This window comes from Abrus precatorius, unplaced genomic scaffold, assembly GCF_003935025.1.
Source record: "Abrus precatorius isolate BTA unplaced genomic scaffold, Abrus_2018 Scaffold9, whole genome shotgun sequence".
In the NCBI taxonomy this organism is placed as follows: Eukaryota; Viridiplantae; Streptophyta; class Magnoliopsida; order Fabales; family Fabaceae; genus Abrus; species Abrus precatorius.
Window position 1 is genome coordinate 32,542,982 of NW_020874439.1, and position 24,246 is coordinate 32,567,227.

Here is a 24,246-nt window from a genome sequence, read left to right on the forward strand (position 1 = left end):
AATAAAGTATAAATTTTATAATTAAAAGTAAAAATAAAGAATGTTTCTATAAATCAAATTGGTTCTCAATTAAAAAAATTTGCATCGTAATTTCTAACACATATAATCATTAATTATATTGATCCTTATTATTACGTAAACATTATTTATTCTAAAGAATAAGTAATTTGACACATTATTAAATATCAAATGTTAGAGAAATATGATATTTAATGATAACATGATTAATAATTCATAATTTCTTTAAAATATGTTAGTTTAGTCGCCAAAGTATTGTTAACATCAAATTTTATCAATTTGATTACTAAATAATTTATAATCAATTAAGTTATTTTTCAAAAATTTCTTAATTAATCAATCTTATCCCTTTAATCTGAAATTCTTTTTCTTTAGCTAATGGGCTTGGTTTGCAAGGTCTTAATAATAAGGTAAGTGATTTAACTTAGTAATTGTGTGTTTGAGTTGTAAGTTTTAGGTGATAATGAAAAAATGATAACAAAAGCATGATGGTTGAGTGGTATTAATAAAAGGAGTCAATAATAGTTAGTATTTGTTATTGTACGTTTAAACTTAAGAAGGCATTTTATATTCTCTAGATTGTAAGATATAATTCTTTTAATATCTTAAAAATTAAAGGATATTTATGTATTTTTAAAATAAACTACTAACTCAACTATTTATTAATATAAAATTATAGTCATAATTATTTCATGTGTAAGAAAATATAGGATACTCTTTTATTTTACAAAGCATTATAAAATTTATCATAATAGTTTATGACGATAGCAATATTAAATTTTGGTGGTTCAATTCTTGCAATTCCAATGATGATAAATTTTAGTGAGTATATGGTAATGTTAGATAATTCTAAAATGTTAAAAAAAACGAAGTAGTTAATTTCAAATTATAAAAACTAAATTGTCTAATTAAGAATCATTTGAAGACCAAATTAACCTATTACAAAATTTTCAGTGAGTAAATTGACTTGTTAAAAATCCTTCGAAATCCAATTTGACTAATATCCAAGTATTTAGAGATTAAACTACGAAATTTAAAAATAAAAATCATTAACTTCGAGTCTCTTTATACCGCAATGTCACAGGTTATTTACATATGACCCTTAAATGTGTCAATTTAGCTTCTTTGTCAAGATAACTATTGTCTAAATGACATGAATAATTAAAATGATACACAATTGCTCACGTTGTGAGCTATAATGCAATTTTACTTTCTTCACAAACCACCTTAATTTACCCTAAAAACATTAGGACCTAAATAAATATATTCCTAAGTACATGGTGAACAAATGAGGTAGACTAGCAGCTGTCGCTGACTCTCTATTCTCTTACTAGTTTTAGGGTTTAGGGTTTAAACCCTAAATCAAACCATAGTTTTCTTTTCTTTGTTGAATTAACTTTTCACTCATTTGAAACTTCATCGTAACCACCCAAAAAACTAGAGAAATTAAAATTGCTCTACAAAATGGAAGGCGTTAACGCTTAGTATGGTAGGGGGATAAAACATGATCCTCCACGAGTCCTTGTCAAATGTTAAAAACAAAATTACAAGATAAATAGCAAAGCTTCGTATACAGACATGCTCAGCAAAAACAGCCTTCTTATTTTTTTTTTTTCCTATCAAACCTCGAGCAACACACAAATTATAGTAGAAGACTGTCAAGATTGTACAGTCAGATACAATTCAAAACTCATCAGCTCTCTCACAGGTCCTCAGGGCTATTAATTTCCTGCGCATGACAAATTCAAGCCTTAGGCCTAATGATAACCTCTAGCGATCACGTTGATAAATAAGGTCCATATGTAAAGCAAAATACCTTGTTTGCAATCACAGCTCCGTCAGGTATTTCCAGTTTCATACCAGGTTTTGCAACGATACTTACTTTCCCCTGTAAAGGCACACCAGAAAGATAACAGATATCAAAAAGCCAAATAATAAGATGTTTATAAATTATAGACTAATTAAAACGATGAGGGCAAAAAGAAAACTACTAGCAGCGAGAACATAAAACGGGGAAACTAGTAAAAAATGCATTGTTTGGAAATCAGTAAATAATTGCATGGCTTTCCTTCTAGTCTTAGTTTACTTGCAACAAACCAAAACATAAGAAATTTTTAGCTTTAACAGAGAATTTTAAAAGAACATTTCAGCTGCACGTGGTTGAGTGTGAGCTTGGCGCAAAATTAAGGTTGTTGGGGAATAAGTGACCTTTGGGGAGGAATTACTAAGGTTTCGTGCATTTACTACTTAAAATTGAGGTGGGAAATTTCAGAAGAGAAATTCTATAACTAGCAATCAAAAGAGCAACACTAAGCATTTATCCTGCTCTTAAAGTAACAATCATATTTACACCAGGAAAGAAACAAAACAATAGAAAACAAAAGAACTAGATACAAGTAAGGGAGTAAATCCAAAACCTTAAGGATTACACCAGCTCCAAACCATACATCGCCTGCCACTTTTAGACTGTCAAGCTCAACAATACTAGGGATTGACTTGAACCGGCTCAAGAAGTTGCTGACCTGTGAAGGAGAAACAAATCAATAACATATTCACCATCTAACACAAAGTAATCAGTAACAGATTATAACCTTCTTAAATTCTGGCCCCAATTCGATGGAAGGATTTTCAGGATTTGCCCTAGCTTGGTTTCTACTAACAAATCCATCTTGTAAAGTGTAAAGGTCTGACTGCAAAACAAAACAACTAATTGTGTTAAACAAAAGATAACGATCAATTTCCAAGCAAGTTCTCAAGGCTTGAATCAGAAAAGTTTATAACCTGGACAAGAAGCAAGTCTGAAGTTGCCTTCACCGGAAGGAAACGGGAACGAGGCACATTAATTCCAATAGCCTTGTCAAAGAACTGTCAAAAGATAATATATATTAAGCGCACAAAAGTTTCAGCATTAAGAGCATTTTATCTTAATAAACATTCAGTACCCTTATTGCTGCACCAGCTGCAGTTTCTAGCTGAAGAACTTTTACTCCATCAACTTCCTATAATTCACAAATTTTATCAGCAATTTTCCAACCGAGTATCAAATAGCCCAGCAACCAATCCACAATATTGGACCACTGTCAAAGAAAAACAAAAGGAAAAGATGGGCCATCTCCCATCACTTGAAATGTCTATTTTGCACCTTTGGATTGGGAATAATCTCCATCTTCAGAGCATCAGCTTCAACAAGCCTTTTAACTGCCTTTAGGTTCACCCACCTGTAGACTATAAGTTGTCAATACACCAAATGAGTATATAATTTAAAACAATTGGGGAACTAACTCATGTGACTTACAAATTATTTGTGTTGAAAATTTTGAATTTCTCAATGGACTTAAATTCACTGACCTGCATAAACAAATATTCAGCAACCCACTAGCATCAATTCAACTAAAAGGCCCTTGATTGCAGGATAAATATAACTTTTGAAATGAAGCAAGTCATTGCTTTCTCATTCATAAATGCACAATAGTTAATCCTGATACTTATTTTTCATAATTTACTAATATGATTGCCTACACTCCGGTTGACTTGGGAAAGGGGAATGATCCATGAAAGAATACAAAACAGATTCAGTAGCTTACATGTTCATCTGGGACTTGGGCAATTTCCAGGAGCTGCATTGAACCATCAAAGATAAATGTCACTGCCAATACCTTAAAAAATTCTAATTGATCATATTTTCTTATATTTTCTTTTAAGGGTCAGAAACCAAAGAGGGAGTGAAGAACACAATTATTGAACTCTCAATTCAATTTTTTTCTCTTTGGCAATAAAAAGCTGTGGATAGAATGTATCACAGTGCAGTTAGCTTTAAAAAGAGAGATTCGGACATCTGTTACAGACAGTGTACTCAATCAATCAGATGATTCTTGGTAAAGAAGATATGAAATCAGCAACTGTTACATGCCTGAACCCTTCCTTCATAAGAAATCAGAGTTCCACCTTTCACATCGGCCAATGTCTTGGGAGTGACCTGCATTACAAGTATTCGAAACATCAATATTATACAAGTCTAAAGCTAAAAGGCATTTGCCTGACAACCAACATCTTTGTTTACCTCCATGCAGTATTCATTCGTGTTCTGGATCAAATGATTTAAGATTTCTAAATTAACCAGTCAAGGATACTCGTGACAATGGAGCAATACAACCAAAATAATAGGAAAAAAAATGAAAACTTAAAACAAGGATACTCAAGTCAACTATGGCACCCAGGTTATCTGAATTGGCAACAAACACATACTCTTTACCCTGTAAGAGAACAAAAAGAATAGGAAAAATAATAGTGATGAGGACTCCCAAAGAAATAAAAGACAAAGTCCAACTAGAAATAACTTTGAGTTCTGGAGTCAACCTGCGATAATAGCAAATCAAGTTTTCCACTGTTTACTAACGATGGGAAGACATCTCCATGGCCAGGAGGGTACCTGTGCATGAAGGAATCACTCATAAGGCAGACATGGAAATCTATTAGCAGAGGCATGCTTGAGGTTATTGTGCTGGCTTTCAACTAGCCTGACTGGTGAACACGAATATCACTCTCCAAGTTAAAAAAACAACAAAGCAGGGGTACTATTTCCAGCATAACCACTATATGATAGTGCACTTTCTAGCTTACTTTTTTGGGAGATGGAAGGAAGCCAATTTCTTGTGGCAATGTATAATCTAAGGCTCTCTTTGGTATATGACTGGAGCATCATCTCTCATATATAAGAAGATTGTTTTTTCGAATGACAGCTCCTACCAGATAAGATTTTGTATTTACTCTCTACTTGGTGGTAAAGCCCATGGTCTTTTTACATGGGTTTCTCTTACAGAAATGTTAAGAAATTGGGTAGCTTTGCTTCATTGATTTTTCTTGTACTCTTTTTTGTTCCTTGTTTGTAAGGAGGGTTCCTTTTATCCTCTTTGGAATAATTTTCTTTTAATCTTAATGAAATTCTTCTTTAAACACACACAGAGACACACTTGTAGTACTTTTAAATATGTAAATCAAACTTTGTGACTGGTTTCTGCCCCATTGTAAATCAAACATCACACTCATGGCATACATGTCAACTCTAGGACACGAATAAATAACATGCATAGTTCTAGGCAAACTAGTTACATCAATTCAATAATATAGCAGAGGCAAAATACAAATGAATTCATACCACCCGTCCCTGCCTGTCTGCCTCTTGGATGGCAACGGCAAAAAGTCATCAACAACCAATCGAGGATATTGACTCTGCATAAATTTGAGTTCATGCAACAAAATAGCAAACAAGAAATTAAACCTCGATGTCCAGAAAATTGATAATATATTAGCGCAATAAATCAGAGGTACAAACCTGGTTAAAAGTATGAATCTCAATATTCGAATTTTTATATTTTTCAACAATCTACAAATGGTCAAATTGTTAGATTATGGAAAAATTCAGCCTATAGTTCCATCTAGCAAATAGCAACAGGGTCAAAGGTAAAACTCTTGTACCTTTTGCGTGTCATCATGAGTGTTGAATGAGTTCATTAAAAGCAATGGAACATTGCTTCCATATTTGGAATTGAGATTCTACAAAAATTTAAGTTATTAGTGGAAAGTTCACACAAAGCATGAAAATAGAATAAAAGCCAAGCAAATCAAGGACTGAAAAAAAAAACCTCAATTTGGATGACAATTAAGTCAAGAAATGTCAACCCATCACGAACTTCAATGACAGATCTGCATTTGATTTATAAACAAATTAAGACTTACATGCAGGTCATCAAAAAAAGGTGAGATCAGATAATCACCCTATAATATAATTTTTCCCCCCAAATCCATATCATTGCATTAATTTTCTGTTTGCCATATATACATCCATAACTTTTATGAAAAAGCTAATAATAGGATTGTGAAACCAAATTTATAAGGACATTCGTTTTTCCATGACTTCTTTTACAATTAAATAGTCTAGCCGAAGAAATATTCTCAAGGCATGGCAAAGTTTTTCATCAAATTGATCGATCAAAGATAATACGAGAAACACATAGTTGATCCTTCCGATTAGCTACAAGCTGGAAACACAGAGATGATCTCAATAATCTAAATCTAATATACCCAAAAAAAAAAAAACTAACTAAAAAAGAAATCTTCAGATTCAGCATACTTTGGACCAGTACAACCCATAGTTGTCCCTAAGCCTCCGTTAAGCTTCAGCACCACAAGCTTGTCCAAGAGGTTCTTCACCTCCGAAGAACCTGCATCAATATCAGTTCACGTAGTAAACAAACACATCGATTTATTATATCATCAAAATCGATCGAACCAAACAAACAGAACACGAAGATTACCTTCAGGACTTGGCGCCAGACTGTCATAAGGCACCACTACTTCATCCGTAGGCGTCTGGATCTTGCTCCACTCAACATGCTGTGCTTCGCCACTGTAATCAAAAGGATCAAGCTAATCGCAAAACAAATAAAACAAACTCATCGGAAAATGGTAGCACAGTTGCATAGTGAACACATGTAACTGAAGAGATAGGAAAATCGCAAGCGCAATGAAATTTAAGCTTCGTGATTAACGGTTCACACCTGAGGTAACGAGCAACGAGGTTGATGAATCCGTTCTTCTCACTCTCACTGCAAATAACACCGATTCGGAATTAATAAAACAGAAAAACAACTCGAGATCGCAAGAAACGTTCATGCAAGAGGAAAAGAGAGATAGAGGACCTGATTTCGCTCAATGCGGCAACGGCGGATTTGAGGTTGGAGAGCTTGTCGGAGTCGGCGGAGCTAAGCGTCGCGGTGGCCATCGCCGTAAAAGGAAGGTTCGAGAATGTTCAAAAAAGAGCGTGTGAGAGTTACGAAGTGAAGAAGAAAGTGAAGAGAGTTATGATAAAAGGAAGTGAAGAGAACGAGGGTGTGGTGGTACTTGCAGAGTGTAGCTTTTGGACAGTGTGTTGCTCTATTATATATATCTTGAGGCTTTTCCCTTAGGCCTTATTTGGATTCATTGAATAGTTGTAAACGATGAATCCAGGGGAGATAAATAAAATTAAAACGTCCGAATTAAAGATTGTTTGGTTAATTTTATAAAAGTAATTTCTGAATTTTTTTTAACAATTTTTTTACTGTTTTAATTAAATTTACGGTAATTTTAATTGAATAATGTTGCTATATCGTGTATTTATAATAAATATTCTCATCTGACAATTTTTTAATTAAATTATTTTACTAAATACATTTTTAAGCGAAGTCATACATTATTGGATTTTCTAATAAGATGTTTTTTAATAACAAATAATTTTGTTAAAAATATAATATTTGAATTAAAGTAACTCCACGTATTATCTAATGATTTATAAAATTATTATAAAAAATATTAATAAACTTAATTAAAACTATGCATTTTCCTTAAGTTTGGGTTAGAAATTAAAAGAAATTATACAAATTATATAATTATATTTTTCTTTATTTCAACTTTTACGTGTGAAATAATGTCACGATATATTTAATGAAATTGTATTTTTTGTTATTTTATTAGTTTACGGTAAAGGTTGACTTAAATATTTTTGTAGTATATTTATTTTAATTTCATTTAATCTTTTTTAGACAATCCTTCAACGGAACTAAAAAAAATTCACAGTATTTATAACTTTTTAAGTATAAAGTGTTATATATAGTAACAAATTTTCGTGGACGAATGATAATCTTTAAATTTTAAATTAACAAGATAAATAATTTAATTTATTTATTATTAAATGTATAATGTTGAAAAATTTTGTCATTTTTATATTATTATTTATCATTTCATTTAACTCATCACGATTCGCAAACTATTCGAACAAATTTTAGATTTAAGGATCCTACAAAGATTATAAGAAAATGTGATTGGATTAGCTTACATTGATTATTTAAACAGCTTACAAATCAACTTTTTATTGAAAGCCTTTAAAAATATAAATATATTTCCTATTGGAAAACAGTGGGGCCTGTTTCGCTCCAAGGTACGAAAAATATCTGAGCGAATTGATTTTGAAGTTGGGCTTTCTTTTTCCTTTTGGCGTGGGCTTTTTCGTAAGCGTCTGTCATTTTTTAATAAAATTTTAATTGTTGGCCGAATTTGAACAAGCAAGTTGAATTTCTTTTCTTTATTTCTTATGTATTATTATAATGTTCTAATAATTTAATACATTTTATTTTATAAATGTTATTGGACATTTTTAGTTAACAGTTTTTATAAAATATTTATCGTTAAACAATAAAATATTATTTTCAATTTAATTTAAATCTGTACAAAAAAAAAAAAAGCTTTCTAAATTTATCCAATAATTCAAGTTTAAATTTTTGTTTACCATTTTTATATAATAATTATAAAAAATTATATTCTTAAGGAATGGTTAGACATTACTTCAGACTTCGTTTTGAAATAGTCGTTACTTTAACCAAAAAAAAAATATTTATCATTTTACAATATTAAAATATATATTTTTTATTCTTCTTTCCCTATACTTTTTTAAACCATTTAGTGTAAATATTTTCAAAATTATGTTATTTTTTATGAATAAGTATTAAAAATGTCTAATATTTTTTCCTGGATTTTAAGAGAATTACTAATTTTATTAATTTATGTAGAAAACTCTGAAGTGACAAATAGTTTAGAATGTAGATTGTAAATAAGAAATATTTAGCGGTCTCTGTTGAATATTTTTGAGATATATATTTAAAAATTGTATTATATTTTTAAAAATTATCAAATATGGTTAGGGCACCTATTTTTTTTCCATGATAAGAAATTTTGCAATGAAAAAGAAAATAAATTTTGATTTATTTCCTCTTCAATTAGCAATTGACAAAGCGCCACTTGCAATAAATTTGTACGTTTAAAAATAAAAATAAAGTTTAATGTCATTGTCTTCTTTAAGATCTTTCATTTAAATAATCAAGTGTCCAACGTCATTGTCGTAATTAAAATTATTAAACACACTAAAATTATAATAAAATTTTAATATATATACGAAGATACATAATAAAAATGTATATAAAAGATTTTTTATTAAAATAATAAAATATAATATATTAATAATAAAATGTTGTAACTTTTAATAAAAATATTATTTATTAAAATTTGTCTAGTGTATCATTGAATATACAAGATCAAATTAAAAAAAATTGAAAAATACCATTTGACTTGTCATTTTTTTTAACGTGTTTTTAAAATAGTTGTTATAATCAATATTCTTATGAAACTTGTTGACAAGACTCGCCATTTTTTAAAAATTTTATTACGCTTTGGTAGCAAAGTCCTAGCGCATATTGTTTGTGAATCGCAATTAAAACTATTGAAAAGAACTTTATATTATAAGTGCGAGTTAATATGAAGAGTAATCGCAATTAAATATTCTTCTGAATCGCAATAATGATAATTTGCATGGCCTAATAAAGTAAAATTCGATGATTGTGGTTTTGGTTGTATTTTATTTGTTAGGTTGGGATAAAGGTGAGCCCAATGGCTCGTGGGTTTAGAATAAAGAAGATAATAATGGAACAATGCTATCTATATTTGTATTCATTCCATTTGGGTCATGTCAATCTCACTCTTTAATCCCTTCATGCCACATAAGATATCATTAAAACATTGTAATTTCTTTGGGGTTGAAATAGCAACGGCCCACGAGACACGAGTCATTATAAGAAGGGGTACCAAAGTTGGTGGCTTTTTGCTTTTTATAATCAACGAATGGTTATTGGCAATAGAAAGATGGTGAGAGTGCGATATCATTTTCATAGGACTAACATAACAACATTATTTTGCATTATTATTATTAATGTTACTTCCTAGGTTAAGGTGGAATAATACAATGCATTATTCATATGCTATTCATCTCGTGTTAGGCATCTTGATGATGGGTACTCCAATGCCTGCTATTTTGGGTGAATTAAGACACATCGAGAGCCATTTGGGTTGGGTTGAGTTTTGTGCAAGTAGAAGTGGGGCAACGCTATCATATGGTTAACACATATGGTTCCACATGACCTTCATAATCTCGACCTTGTAACAACTAACTAGTATGATTGATTATCGGGAATATTTTCTTTCAAATAAATGTGTTTTGTCTTAATTTGTGATTTCACTTGCATGTGTTTGTGTTATGAAAATAAATAATAATAAGATTGAAATTGCCAATTCGGGGTTCTAATGATGCCCATTCTATTCATACGCTCAACAAATAAAATAAAAATGATTTTCAGATCCTTTTGCTTAATTTGTTTAAAAGGTTTTATGCAATTTATGCTCATGGCTTAGTTGGATCTGAACTTATACTTTAACTTTAGATGTTTACATATATTTTTATTGTTCATGCTTGTATTCATATATTTTTAATTTAATTTAATTTTAACTTCACCTTATTTTTCATTTGAACTTTAATATCATATTATACTTTTAATAGCAGGTCTAATTTAAAATTTTAAAAAATAAATTAAACTTGAAATTTAAATAAATTGAAGTTAAAAAATTCGTATCTCTTTTATTTATATATATTTTTAATTTCTTATTAACTCACTAATATAAAAATTTTATTGTCTAACAAGTATTCATAACAATCTATTTTTTAAAAATGTGTTAATTTTATTTGGTTTATCTTACAAATAAATAATTGGTTTAAAAACATGTCAATTTACAAAAATATATTTATTTTATTTTCTCAATAAATATCTTATTTTTCACCTCGGAAAAGGTTATTAAAATATAATAGAATACAATGGCCTCTTCCCATTTTTAACTTTAATATGTAGCTGTGTATATAACAGTAAAAGAAATAGAATATAAGAAATAAGACTGGTAAAATTGATTAACACTTGAGAAATGATAGATGGCCCAAATTCGATTTTTCACTATCCATTAAATTTTGAAAGATTCTATAACTACTGTTTGCGAGAGTCAAATCACTTCCTATTCACGAGCTCAGATTCAGATATATGGATACTTTAATTTCAACTTAGTGATTATTGCATATCATAAGTACTTTTTGTGAGGATCTGTCCATTTTAGCTATCCTGTTATGATTTATGACATCTGTCTATTGGAGGGGTTGGTGATTAATTTTGAGACTTGAAGCCTTTTTCTTGTCAATTTGTCTTATGGCTTCTTTCACATTATATTATACACGATAAGTTAAAATAATATATTGCAATATAATAAGTTTTTAGCTTACTCAAAGCACTGAATGCGAAATATTTTTTTATGTTAGGTCAAATGTTTATAAAAGTTTAGCCAAACTTTTAATGTGTGTGTATAAATGATGATAGAGTTTTGTTTTTAGAAAACAAATTGGACTTATTTAAAATAATATACCTTAACTTGTATTCATACTTAGATACAAGTATAGTACTTCATGAATTTAATTATTTATCAAGCAACCCATTCTTATAAATAAAAAGTGATGATTGAGTCTTCATCCTGAGATTAACTAATAACTAGGTTTATTTGGGTTTTGGTGTATGAAACATTGTTCTTTACAAATTCAGTTCAAATCATGAAAACATGCGCAGATTTAGCATATCCAATTATTCTTAGACTGCTTTATAATATGGTGACTTAGCTGACTTTATCATCCCAACTAGCTAGTAATCTGATTCTAAATTCAACTTACTAGTTTGGTTTGATTCAATATTTAAAATTATTATCTAATAAAAAGATCGTTTATTCTTCATGATAAAACAAACGTTGAAGTCTTAATCTTTTGCTTCAAAATTACCTTCATTCACTAATTACTAAATTAAGTTTGCTCTTACATATCCTCTTGTTTATTTTAACCTATCCTTCCTTACAAACGTGTTTTTGTACCCTAATGGAGTTTACCTTTTTCCTTTTTTAACTTTTTTCACTAGTAGTTTTGGTTATTTGTTTTTGGGTTTAGATGTTATAACCCTGACTCGAATAATCAACTCAAATTAACTTCCATGGGTTGGTCTGAATTATATTTAGGTTAGTACTTTTCAGATTTTAAGAAAAAACTTAAAGAGAATATTTTTACAAAAGAAAAATGAGACAGAAACATAGAATTACAAAGCAGTCCAAAAAGCCTCTAAAAGTTTATCACAAATAAAAAAAATCTTAAAATTTAATATCAAATTAGTGAGACAAAAAACTTAAGAGTTTTTAATTATAATATTTTTAATGTGTGTCTAAGAATATATATTAAGAATATTAAATATACTTTTCTAAATGTTTTAAAATACTATAAAAATATGTAGTACATATTTTTATAATTTAAAATAATAATTTTTATATACTTTATAAAAAGATTATTTTTAACTTCTTATTGTATTCTTTTAAATATACAGAATTCTTTATTTTAATTAGAGAGATAAGTCATGGGTCTTTAGAGCGTTGCCCAGTGCCTGGAGATTGTTGATCGATGAAAGAAAGAATATTTAATGTTAAGAAGGGATAAAGTATGTAAAGAAAATTGTAAAAATGACAAAAATGATGTGAGATATTGAACAGTTAATTGTAAGGACAAAAGAAATGACCAGTGGGGATGGTAGTCGAAAAAATAAAATATATAATTCTTTCATTCTTTTTTATTTTTTACTTTTAAACTTTCAACACTGAAATTAATTAAGAAATGTACTTACTGTTTTCGTTTTTATTAAATTACTATGTAATTTTTTGTTATACACTTTATTTCTTTTATTAATTAATAACTCGTCAATTTTAAAATTATAATTGACAAAAAATAATTAACATTGTCGTAAAATTTTAATATAGCAGATAAATTAAAATAAATTAAAATATTTTTAAAAATGAAGAATAGAAAAATTAAAAGAATTAAAAAAACATAATATCACTTGAAAAAAAAGTCACATTAGCACTCTAGTCCGAGTCTTATTGGGTTTGAATTATGGAAATCGAAACCTAAACGAAATGTTTTCAATTTTGAAAATTTAAATTCAAACTGAACTATTGACTTGATCGAACCCAAAATTTTGGGGCTGAATTAATTGCGATAGGTTAAGAAAAAAACATTAAAAATATTTTTTTTTAAGTTTTAGATAATTTAACTTTAAAATGATTTCTAAATTTTAAAATTAATCTAAACACAACCTAAATAACGTACTCTTTATGAAAATAAGATATTCACGGGCATCATTTGCATATATATAGCCATAGTGAATTCAAATTTTATAATTAATGACAGGGCTATTTTACTTTTTTAATTATTGAATTTAAATATTTTTAAAAGGAATTTAAATCTTTAAGTTGCACTTTTTATAATACAGAGTGGAGGTAAAGATACATCGTTACGTACTATTTAAGGAAAAATTAGATATTAATTGATGTAACAGTCAACTTAATTTTTTCTTATAAAAAAGATTAGAATCATACTTATCATTTTCACATTTAAAGATGTTTATGTTATAATGTGTCTGAATTATTATTTTTGGAGTTTGCTAACGAAGTACTTACAGATTTTGGCCAAGAAAAAAACTTTTACAATATTAAATTAAAAACACTTATTAATAAAAATATTCTTGAAAATACTAAATATAATCTTTAACTCAAAAGTGTTTGCTAGAGTTTATTTTATCAACTAAATCAACGTAATTAAAATTAAATCAAAGACATTAATTGATATCAGTTCACAATTGAAGTAGATAAACTATCACTATTGTTAGTAAAAGCTATTAATACACACTAAACGGATTTCTCAGCCAACATCAACAATATCTGAAAATCTTTTGCAATAATGCAGTGGTTATTAGTAAGACTAGGTCTTGTCTCCAACTAGAGAAAGTTTCGTTTTAGAAAGGAATATATATATATGACCTTTTCTCTTCCATATTTTGTCAGCATAATTATTGTAATTTCAATAATCTAATAATCTAAGCACTTTAAATGTGAGATACATCCAAGTCTTATATCCATAAATTACATACAATTCAGTAGCGTATAAGGAACGCATGTTTGTTTTCAAAAGAACATAAAATTAAATATATATTATACACATATTTAAAAACACAATAAAATTTTTATAAATATAAACTCGACACAATAGTTATAATTAATAATATTAAAATAAATATAAATTCATCTTGTAATTATTTTTATTTAATTATTCTGAGATTTTTTATATTATAGTTTTTTATACAATTTTTTTATATTCCAATTGAGTGTTTATATTTATTATTTCACTAGCTTAAAATAAATTAAAGTCATGTTTATTAATAAAAGCAGCTAACAAAATGTTTTCAACGGAATGTTGAATGCAACTTTTCACGTTTTCCTCTGAATACCCTTTGTGTAATTTCACCACATATATAATTTTTCAGAAATAAAATCCCAAAATAAAAATATGTGGTTAGAGAATTTTGAATTTTAAAACAAGACCAAGTGGAGCAGAACGATCTTCAATATCTCTCTGTTTTTTTTTGTACACGTGGCGGTGTTTGTTAAGTGGGTCGGCTAGTGTTAAGTGGGTCGGCTAGTGGACATGACGTGGCGAAAAGTGCAAAGTGAAAAGTCCCAATCACTTACTCTCTCTTCAATTTATGATCCACAACTAATGGCTTGGCCTACTACGCTCTTGTTTTTTTTAAAGACCCTCTAGATATTTTAACCTCACAAATATCCTTCTATTTATTAATATATTGTACCCTTCCTAATTGCTTCTTCCTCACTCTCCACTCATAAGGTCATGTAAAAGTACTAACAATTTATTATTATATCAGAGAGTTTTTTTTTTTGTTGCTATTGTCAAATTATTAATTATATAAATTTATGATATTTGTATTGATATTTCTTTTATCGAATATAGACTATAACTCAACGTTTTACTGTTAATATATAATATTTGTTATAATGTTTATAATATGTTAAATGATTTTTTTATTTTCTTAAGCAATATCTTAGAAAAAACTCATTATTATTGATTTTATTTTAGTTTTTGCTTGTTTCATTGGTCTTGATAGTTTTGTTTTTCAAACCCTACTGTCATAAAGGAAAACTCTCACTTTACCGTAGTTTTTAAAATATTTTGGAAAACAACAACTAATTTAACTACCCACTCAAATAAAATTAAATTCCTGCTGGTCATTACTTTTTTCAGTTCTTTAACATATTGTAAAATAAAGTATTAAAAAGCTTGGTTCTTTTCAGTTTGTTAGTATCATAAGTTAGTTGAACTTATACGTTTTCTAAAATTATGAAAAGGAAAACAATTTTTTTTTTCAAGTCCAGCAGTTTCTTTTTAGTAATGAGTAGACAATTTTGCTTAAAATAGTAACAATAACTTATGAGATAGACTACTCACTAGAGTCAGTTTCTTTGAAAAAAAAAACTAATTTTTTTTTACAAAATATTTGATGAAGCATTTAAAATATAAATTTATTAAAAATTAAATAATAATTAAAATTCATACAATATATATATATATATATATATATTTATATATATATTAAATTTTACACATAAATCATGTAAGGATGATATTAAAGCAACTTGCAGAAAATATTAATTACTAAAGACAGATGGGGCTCATGTATTATTTGTATTTCTAACTTAAATTGCTCTTATATATCATATAATTTATCTAATAATTTTATTTATTTTATATCTGAAAATAAACCTTAGAAGGAGAGAGCATTAGAACCGAAACTACTAAATAACGACGTTTATCTGTTTTGGTATATTGGAAAAAACATGGGCCAAGCTTTAATTGTAGACTGAGTAAGGGAACACGTGGCGTTCTCCAACCCGCGAGTAGCAACAGTCTCACCGCGAGTGTGACGTGTTCGAAATTATCCACAAAAGTGCTTATACTGGGTACTTTTTTGTTCGTCCACTGAATTAAAAACAAAATTTTTGATTTTAAAAAAAAAAAGTGAGAAACAGCTTGACAACTGTATGCCACGTGTCCACGACAACTTTCGACGTGAGCCACAAGATTCCTTTGAATTCTCGAGATTTCGATGTCGGAGGAATAAGAAAAAAAAGAAAACACTTATTTAGTTTTGCCTTTTCAATTTTTTCTATGAGAAAATAGAAATTCAACATCTGACGTGTCATCCCCTCCTTGCTCCTTTTTTTTTTTCAAGCACTTTTGGAGTCAGAGATTTCACTTCTTCATCCTTCTACTCCTCCTCTGTTCATCTATAACCTCAACCTTTCAACTTTCTCTCTCCCTTTCACACCCAACAACAACACTTTCCCTGAGAAACCATTTCAACCCTTTTCTTTGGTGGGTTTTGTTGATTTTCCATTCCTTGTATTTTTGCTGCTGCTAGATAGTATGGTATTGGCTCTGGCTTCTTTTTATCTTGAAAAGAAAGATTGGATTTTGTTATAACTATTTTTTTATGGTTCTCTTGGGAAAGGTATCTATTGATTCAGGGGATTTATTTTTTGGTTATCAATCATCACCTTCGATAGTGAGTAATCACTGGATCTTATAGATAGAGAAGGTTATGTGATTCTGAGGTGTAAATTAGTGTTTGATGAAGTGAAAGAGTGAAGGCAGTGTTTGTATGATAATTTAGCTTTTGGATCAAGGTGGGTGGGTCCATTTTTGTACACAATTTATTTGATTCTATTTCCAGCTTTCAATCGGAGAGTTGGAAGCTTGGAACCTGTGATTTGCTCGTTTGTGTTTTACTTTTCTTATTTGGGATTTGTGTCTAGAAAGAATAGTTTAAGTTCTTGGTGATTGTGATCTGTGTAAGTGAGGAGAGTAAAATCCAAGGGAGAGTTGCGGAAGTTTGGCACTTTGAAGAAGGAGGAGAAGATCTTGTCTAGTGCTTGGTTCCTGCAGCTATGGCGATTCAAGTATGTAATATATTAGTTTCTGCTATGTTTTCTCTTTATATAAATTATTTGATACTTTACTCTCATTTTTAATAGGTTTGTTGAGATTGTGGTTGAAAGTTGATTATTTCTTTATTGGTTTGCTCATATTTCTTGCTAGATATTCCTATGAGTTGGGTGGGATATGCTTGGTACTATCTTAAAAAAAAGGACTGGAAAAGAGAGAACCTTAATTGCGTTTTGGTCTACCTATTTCAAATGCCAAATATGCATATATTTCACATTTTAGAAAAGGATTGAATTTACACTCCTGAAAAAGAAAAGTAAATTTTTTTAATGCTTCTCTTTAGGAAACAGTTATTAGCAAAGGGGCCCTGCTTAAGGGACTATGAATGATCTTGTCTCTTGTTCTTGTCTTTGCCAAAGGAGTAGTTTTACTAGTTTCTTTTCCCCTTCAAATAGTTCTTAGGGGTCATTTCAATATAGAATTTGTGATGACTGATTGATTTTTGCTGCTTGTCTTCATTGGAGTGAAAGATTCACGTGAAAGATGTCTGATTTCTGGTCTGGTTGGCACTTATATTATAGCATTATGTGAAAAATTGTGTTTCCCTTGTGATTATAATTCATTAGTTTTTCTTTGTTTTTTGAATCAAATGTAGGACCAAAATGGATATAACAGATCACAGGGTGGTCCTCCAGTAGGAGATGGAGTATCGTTGAGTTCAGGACGGCATTCCGTTTCACATATTCAACTTAATGATCAGTTTTCCTGCGGAAATGACTATGCTCTGAAGGTTCTCCCTGAATTCTTATGTACTATTGGCCTTTCTTTTTTTCATGTGTTAGTGTCTTCTTTGTTTTAATCAATTTTCTTTCTTCTTCAATAGGTAAGGAAACCATATACTATCACAAAACAGCGAGAAAGATGGACAGATGAAGAACATAAGAAGTTCCTTGAAGCTTTAAAGCTGTATGGCCGAGCGTGGAGACGCATTGAAGGTACTAATAGTTAAGAACTTCCATATCTTTGGAGAATTCTATCAAAAGATTTTTAGTTAAAAAAAAGAAAAGAAATACAAGTAACGAAGGAGTATGATTGTGCTTGGTCTAAGTTTTGAGATGCTTTATTTGCACCACAGAACATGTTGGCACAAAGACTGCTGTTCAGATTCGAAGTCATGCTCAGAAGTTTTTTTCTAAGGTTTACTGTTCTATTCTAGTAACCATTCTTTGCCATATTTTCTACTTACCATAAACCACAACTATGTTATGATTTTGATGACCCTAGTATATCCAAAATGCTACCATCGTTGAAATTGAATTGATTTATGCTTTGATTCACTCTAATTCCTTTGTCATACCTCAATGACAGGTTCTTCGTGACTCTACTGGAAACGTTACAAACCCTGTGGAGTCAATTGAAATTCCGCCTCCAAGACCAAAGCGAAAGCCAATGCATCCTTACCCTCGTAAGCTAGTTGAGACCCCTAATAAGGAAATCTTGATCCAAGAACAACCTATGAAGTCATCGGATTTTGATCAAGAAAACCAATCTCCAAAATCAGTATTGTCTGCCGTTGGTTCAGACAGCCTTGGCTCCTCTGATTCAGATACACCAAATGGAAGTTTATCTCCCGCGTCATCCATTAGTGGCATCCATACAAGCGGTTTTACACTTGCCGAACCCAAAACAACACCTGAGGAAGCTGCACTAAATGCGGATTCAGCTCATAATGAGAAACCCCTTATGGTACTTCCTAATCCATTTCATATTATTGACTCCAACCTCATCATATAATAGCTTGAATTGAAAAAATTGTGTATAACTTTATATTCTCCTGCTTGATCTTAATGTCTAGAACTTCAAGCTTCTCCACAACAGAAGTCTTTCTACCAGAGAAGACACGGCAGAAGAATCTTCTGGTCGAACTCTCAAACTTTTTGGAATGACTCTATTTGTAACAGAAGAATCTTTTCCAACCATTGAGGCATGCAAACCAATACCTCTAGACGCACATGCGCCTTGCCTTAGCAAAGGGTACGGAAAATTGGAACTTGTTGGCCACAATACACCAAGTGAAACATCTGAAATTTCCCAGCTTAAGGTGAGAGTGAGAGCTGAAAGATGTGGGAAAGGGTTTGTACCATATAAAAGGTGCATGGAAGGGGGAGAAAACCGGTCTTCATCTGTAACAGTTCATAATAGAGAAGAGCAATGCATCCATCTTTCCCTTTAGCTTACACCGATGGGTTTTTCTTCAAAGCAGTTTTCCCTTTGAGATGAGCTGTAACAGCTGTTTCAGCTTCTGAAAGAGTTGGTATCAGAAAGGAGGGAAAAAGGGGGAGCTGAAAATTTTGACATTTCTGTTGCATTGCACATTCTCCAGCTGTTCAAATCCATAAACTTTGCTTTTGTATTTTTGGGACTTTCAATTGTGAATTATCTAGTGGCTTTTGCATTTTATGCTTCGTATAAATCTACAAAATGTAAGATACATACTTTTGCAGTGCTTATGAGTACTTGTTCATAGATTCTCAAATTTACTATGATGCAATTACTTCCAACAGGGCATCTTTTGTGGATTTCAGAGGCCAAAAGATTCATTAGCCTAAGTTATTATTAGGGGACAAATACGGTATAACTAGAAAAAAAAATGTTAGAAACATATTCTTCAAGATACTCTCTTTAAGAGAGGGCTCACTTTATTTTGAGATATATATTAACTTTATTTCACAATAAAGAATCTCTTAATAAAGGAATGTAGCTAATAATCTTGGTCCTTATTTGGTTATTGCTTGAAATATTAATTGTCACACTTTTTAATAAAAATTTATGGGTTAAGATTAATTTTGTATTGAATTATGTTTGACAGTTTACAAATTTTATCAGATTGATTTTATTTAAACAAATGGGCCATTATATTGGCAGAAAAACAAAGCAGATGGTTCTCTCTACGTTCATCATCATTATCTTTCTCTTTTCGTATACTATATATATGTCACCAGGTCGGAGAATAGTTAATGGCCAATGAGTGAGACCCTTGTTGGAATCTACACAATATAGGTGAAAGTAGATAAACCTACCTAAGGAAATTCAGAAGTGAATGTTGGCATTATCAGGAAATGACGAGCCCAAAACGAAGTCCTCAAGGAATAGCATGGGCTTGCACTTTTTAGTCAATTATTATTAAAATTTCACAATTGCCCTTACAGGAAGTAGATAGTATTTTTCTTCTTCTCGAGATTGGATCAAATTATTATAGGCCAACGTTTCTGACTTTCATGGGAGGGACCCCCGGAAAGTCTACAGGCTTTTGATCTTTTTCAAAAAAATATTGAGAATCAAAAGTGAAATTTTTTAATTAAAAAGTATGACATTTATGTAATTTTCAATAAACAAGTTTATTTATAACTTAACAAGACCCTCTCTTTTCTCTGTGCATAAGAAATAGGCCTCTCGACCAAAAACTCAGTTCAGAAAGTTCCCTCGCTCATCACACATATGAATGGTAACGTTATTTTATTAGAAAAAGAAAACCCATCTTTCTATACTTAAACCCAATTCATATTTTAAATTAAAAGATAACATCGTTCACGACAAATGCTATAATTGTATCTACATCGATCTTTGTTCTTTTTTAAATTATGGGTTGGTGTATTTTGGATTCCCTATTCATTGCTCGCCAATCTCAGTGTTTTACACTATTAATATTTTTTTCCAAACATGAAAACAGAGTTGAGCCAATCAAAATCACGTTAAAAAATTTTATAAACATAAATTTAACTCAAAATTTATAACTAATGAAGTTAAAGTTGAACTACCATAAATTCAAACACGCCAAATAACTGCGTGGAAAAATCTAGTGACATGCTTACACCATCACATTTTATTATTGATATTTATGTCTAGAATTCACGTGCAACAGTGATTAAAACAAAGAGGGTGACTGCAGTAAAAAACACAAACAAACAAATAATGATAAAAAGTTAAACGTTGTGATTCTACGAACATGAACGAGGATGTAATTTGAATATAGAATTGAGTCTACACTAACACCAACTCATTCACATTACAGGCAAAGAAGCAAATGTCACGAACACTAACACTAAACATTTTTGTATTCACACTCGTTATTTCAGGCGCCACTTCTCATTACTCTTCTCCATCACCACCAGCAGCGCCATCTTCCCAAAATGCCCCTGAACCTCCCCCCGCCGCCGAATGGCTATTCGCCCATGCCACCCACTACGCCGCTAGCGACGCGCTGGGTGGCGCGTGCGGCTACGGCGACCTCATCAAGGGCGGTTACGGCATGGCCACTGCCGCCCTCAGCGACGCGCTCTTCGGCCGCGGCCAGATCTGCGGCGCCTGCTTTGAGCTTCGCTGCCGTGAGGAGGAGGCGGCATTCGACCGGCGGTGGTGCATCTCCGGCAACTCGATCGCGGTGACCGCCACCAATTTCTGCGCTCCGAACTATGGGTTGGAGGCAGAGAGCTTGGGTGGACACTGTAACCCTCCGAAGCAGCATTTTGTGGTTCCCATTGAAGCTTTCGAGAAGATCGGAATCTGGAAAGCTGGTAGTGGTAACATGCCCGTTCAGTTTCGCAGGTACAAAACAATTTCACCCACTCAATTTTTTCTTTTTCTTTTTCTAAATTATTCATTAATTTTTTAAGACTAATTGCGATTTACAATTACTCATTTTAATCATAATTAATGTTTGCAACACTCTTTAGTTGCTAGTTTACTCATTGATGGTGAATTCTTTTCTATACAGCCATAATGTGGTTTTCTGCAAGAATCTATAAAAATAGTTACTTTAATAGTTGCGCAATAATGGTAAGTTTATTATCAAGATTTAGAGTGTTAGTTTGTTTGATAAATTAAATTAAGTCTTTTTTTTTAATGTAAAATAAGTTAAAAAGAATTTATTTTCATAAATTTATATTAAAAAATTGACTAAAAGTTTTTAAAAAGTGTATAGCTGCCCTAATTCATAAATTACTTTTATAAGCTTTTTGCATTTTTTAAAATGTTTATTTAGAAAATTATGATATAAGATTAAGAAATAATGAGTAATTGATAGTCTGCTTTCTATATTTTTAACATTTCTCTCTTTTTATAACTTTAGGGGATAATTTTTTTATGTGATTTTTAAGATGTGTGTAAAAAAAAAAAGAGATAAAAAGTAAGAAATAAAAAATAAATATATAAATAATATTAACTTTTAAGTATTTAATTTACAAAAAGTAAAGCATGCATGGAATTTAATGAAACAACAAATGAAACTTTGATTTGACTATTTATTAAAGTAAGGAGTTAGCAAAATAAAGTGGAAGGTTTTGATTAATGAATTTTGGTAATTTAATAATTTATAAAAAATGCATATATATTTCATTGTAATAGCAGCCATTAATCAAAATTCAAGAAACTTAAAAGATCCAAAAATCTACCCCATATACTTTCAAGGAGGGGTAAATGATAAAATAGTGCTTGGAAACTCAATCATTTGTGTTCTTACTACTGTTTGTTTTGATGTAATATTTATGTTTGGAACAGGATAAAGTGCAGAAGGGAAGGGGGAATCAGGTTCACAATTACTGGTTCTGGTATTTTCATTTCTGTGCTGATTAGTAATGTGGCTGGCATGGGAGACATTGTTGCTGTGAAGGTTAAGGGTTCAAGAACTGGTTGGCTTCCAATGGGTCGGAATTGGGGTCAGAATTGGCATGTTAATGCGTTGTTACAGAACCAACCTCTTTCATTTGAGGTTATGGGCAGTGATGGGATAACTGTTACATCCTACAATGTTGCTCCCAAGGATTGGAGCTTTGGACAAACCTTTCAAGGCAAGCAATTTGAGTCTTGAAAAGCATAATGGAGAAAATTCTCCTTTGTTTATTCAACCAAGAAAGTTTTGATCTTTAGGATTATCACACAAATGTTTGATTTTTCATCCCTCTATGTTATTAGCATTTCTTTTGTCTAAAATAGCATCAAAGTTAAAGAGAAAGAGGACAGTACAATAATTTAATAAAACAAACCAAAATATACAACGTTATTTTGCAATTTTGGGCGAGTCCGTACTTTGTGAAAGTAAAACTAGCCCTGGATGAAAAAGGGGTAAAATTTGTGCACAGAGCTACACTTTCTAGCTTTATGCTAGAGTTATAATATTATAATGTTTAACTGGTATATTTATGAGATTGAAGGGATAATTATGATTATCACCCAATTCGTAATCTTGTTTTCAACTGTGATTCCAGCCGTTAATGACAGGCTTCTTAATCATTACAAGTTTACTAGCATTAATTCTTGCCACTTCCCATCCTTATATTTTTGCTAATTGATTTGAGCTCAAGGCACATAGTCTGTTTTTATTTTTTGGGACATCTTTGCAATAATATATTAAAGACGAGTAAGCCCAAACTGGTGCAAAACATGGGCTAAAAACTACAAGCTCAAAGCCCAATGACTCAACAATTCACAAAAGATTACCAACTAACTCTGACCTCTAGTTGACCAAAACAAGAGCCATATGAGCTAAAGTAGTGGGCTTACACATGGACTTAAGCAGTAAATGTTGTGGCGAGCTTAGATTTCGGCTTGATTACTAGGATTTTTTCACCGCTTCTTATAATTACACTACTTTTTTTATAAAAAAAATTCTAAAAAATGTATTATCAAATTTAAAAATTAAATTTTTAAAAAAATACCCAATTACTGAATGGTTACCACCGAGCAAATGAATTAACTAGCGTAGAATTGTTTTAGTTTAATTTACAATGGGCACCCCTCAGGAAAGGACCAAATTAGACACCCCCTAAAATGTGACTACAAGACCCAAAGGTAAGGGGAAACATAACGAGAAAACTTCGCCTAGTCCTACTCATCGGGTATCACTAAAAAACAAAGCAGAAACCAACACTGTAATAAGTTCAATAATAGTTGAATTTTTCTTTTCAAATATGAATAGAAACTTTTGGTGTAATTTAAGAGTCTGATTTATTATTTGACTCAATCCTAAGGTAGACAATCTTAACGAATTGATCGTTTTGTGTTAACATTGTTAAGCAGACATGTTCGTACAATTTTGATAGTTAATTAGATTTGGTATCTTTTTTTTTTGTCAACTTTGTATTTTCTCTTATCTGATTTATTCGGAGTAGATTTTGATAAAAGAATGCGAAATGATATTCACATAAATTAATGTGCTGCATAAACACTCTTAAAGTAACTCATTTATGTTTTTCACTCAAAAGACATACATTAAAAGATTAAATTAAACAACAACTAAGAGATTAATTTGTAAGAACACAACTCAAACAGAAAAGGCTGAGTTGACAATATGAAATTGAAGTTAAAACTGACTTGACAGCTAAGGTATCGATATCACAATTGGTGCTTTAATTTGTATATAAATAAAGTATAATGCCTAGTAGAATGAA

General features: G+C 30.5%; 3 protein-coding genes across 5 annotated transcripts; 2 read left to right on the forward strand and 1 right to left on the reverse strand.

Annotated features, from left to right (window-relative positions):
* Nucleotides 1–1,419: 1,419 nt before the first annotated feature.
* LOC113849493 (UTP--glucose-1-phosphate uridylyltransferase-like) lies at nt 1,420–7,012 on the reverse strand. 3 transcript variants are annotated; one of them, XR_003502098.1, is made up of 22 exons: nt 6,717–6,927; nt 6,576–6,623; nt 6,333–6,424; nt 6,149–6,239; nt 5,661–5,721; nt 5,494–5,571; nt 5,351–5,401; nt 5,174–5,247; nt 4,375–4,447; nt 4,214–4,271; nt 4,079–4,125; nt 3,929–3,994; nt 3,603–3,635; nt 3,314–3,366; nt 3,161–3,236; nt 2,961–3,017; nt 2,800–2,883; nt 2,610–2,708; nt 2,436–2,540; nt 1,835–1,906; nt 1,635–1,747; nt 1,420–1,539 (listed from the first exon to the last, which is right to left on the reverse strand). XR_003502098.1 is itself a non-coding variant. In XM_027479439.1 (22 exons), the coding sequence occupies exons 2-22, from the start codon at nt 6,797–6,799 to the stop codon at nt 1,721–1,723; spliced, it is 1,428 nt and encodes a 475-aa protein (XP_027335240.1). In that variant the 5' UTR covers nt 6,800–6,851; nt 6,889–7,012; the 3' UTR covers nt 1,634–1,720. The 3 variants fall into 3 exon arrangements, 2 of the variants coding, with proteins under 2 accessions (XP_027335241.1, XP_027335240.1); XM_027479439.1 differs by lacking the exon at nt 1,420–1,539 and having other exon boundaries at nt 1,634–1,747; nt 6,717–6,851; nt 6,889–7,012; XM_027479440.1 differs by having other exon boundaries at nt 1,479–1,736; nt 6,717–6,953.
* A 9,014-nt stretch (nt 7,013–16,026) lies between these two features.
* On the forward strand, nt 16,027–19,358 carry LOC113849834 (protein REVEILLE 1-like). The gene is made up of 6 exons (XM_027480031.1): nt 16,027–16,815; nt 17,457–17,591; nt 17,685–17,796; nt 17,937–17,998; nt 18,170–18,547; nt 18,657–19,358. The coding sequence occupies exons 1-6, from the start codon at nt 16,804–16,806 to the stop codon at nt 19,032–19,034; spliced, it is 1,077 nt and encodes a 358-aa protein (XP_027335832.1). The 5' UTR covers nt 16,027–16,803; the 3' UTR covers nt 19,035–19,358.
* A 1,501-nt stretch (nt 19,359–20,859) lies between these two features.
* LOC113849946 (expansin-A13-like) lies at nt 20,860–22,667 on the forward strand. Its single transcript, XM_027480212.1, has 2 exons — nt 20,860–21,406; nt 22,358–22,667. Exons 1-2 carry the CDS (start codon nt 20,886–20,888, stop codon nt 22,665–22,667), a joined length of 831 nt encoding a protein of 276 aa, XP_027336013.1. The 5' UTR covers nt 20,860–20,885.
* Nucleotides 22,668–24,246: the final 1,579 nt, after the last annotated feature.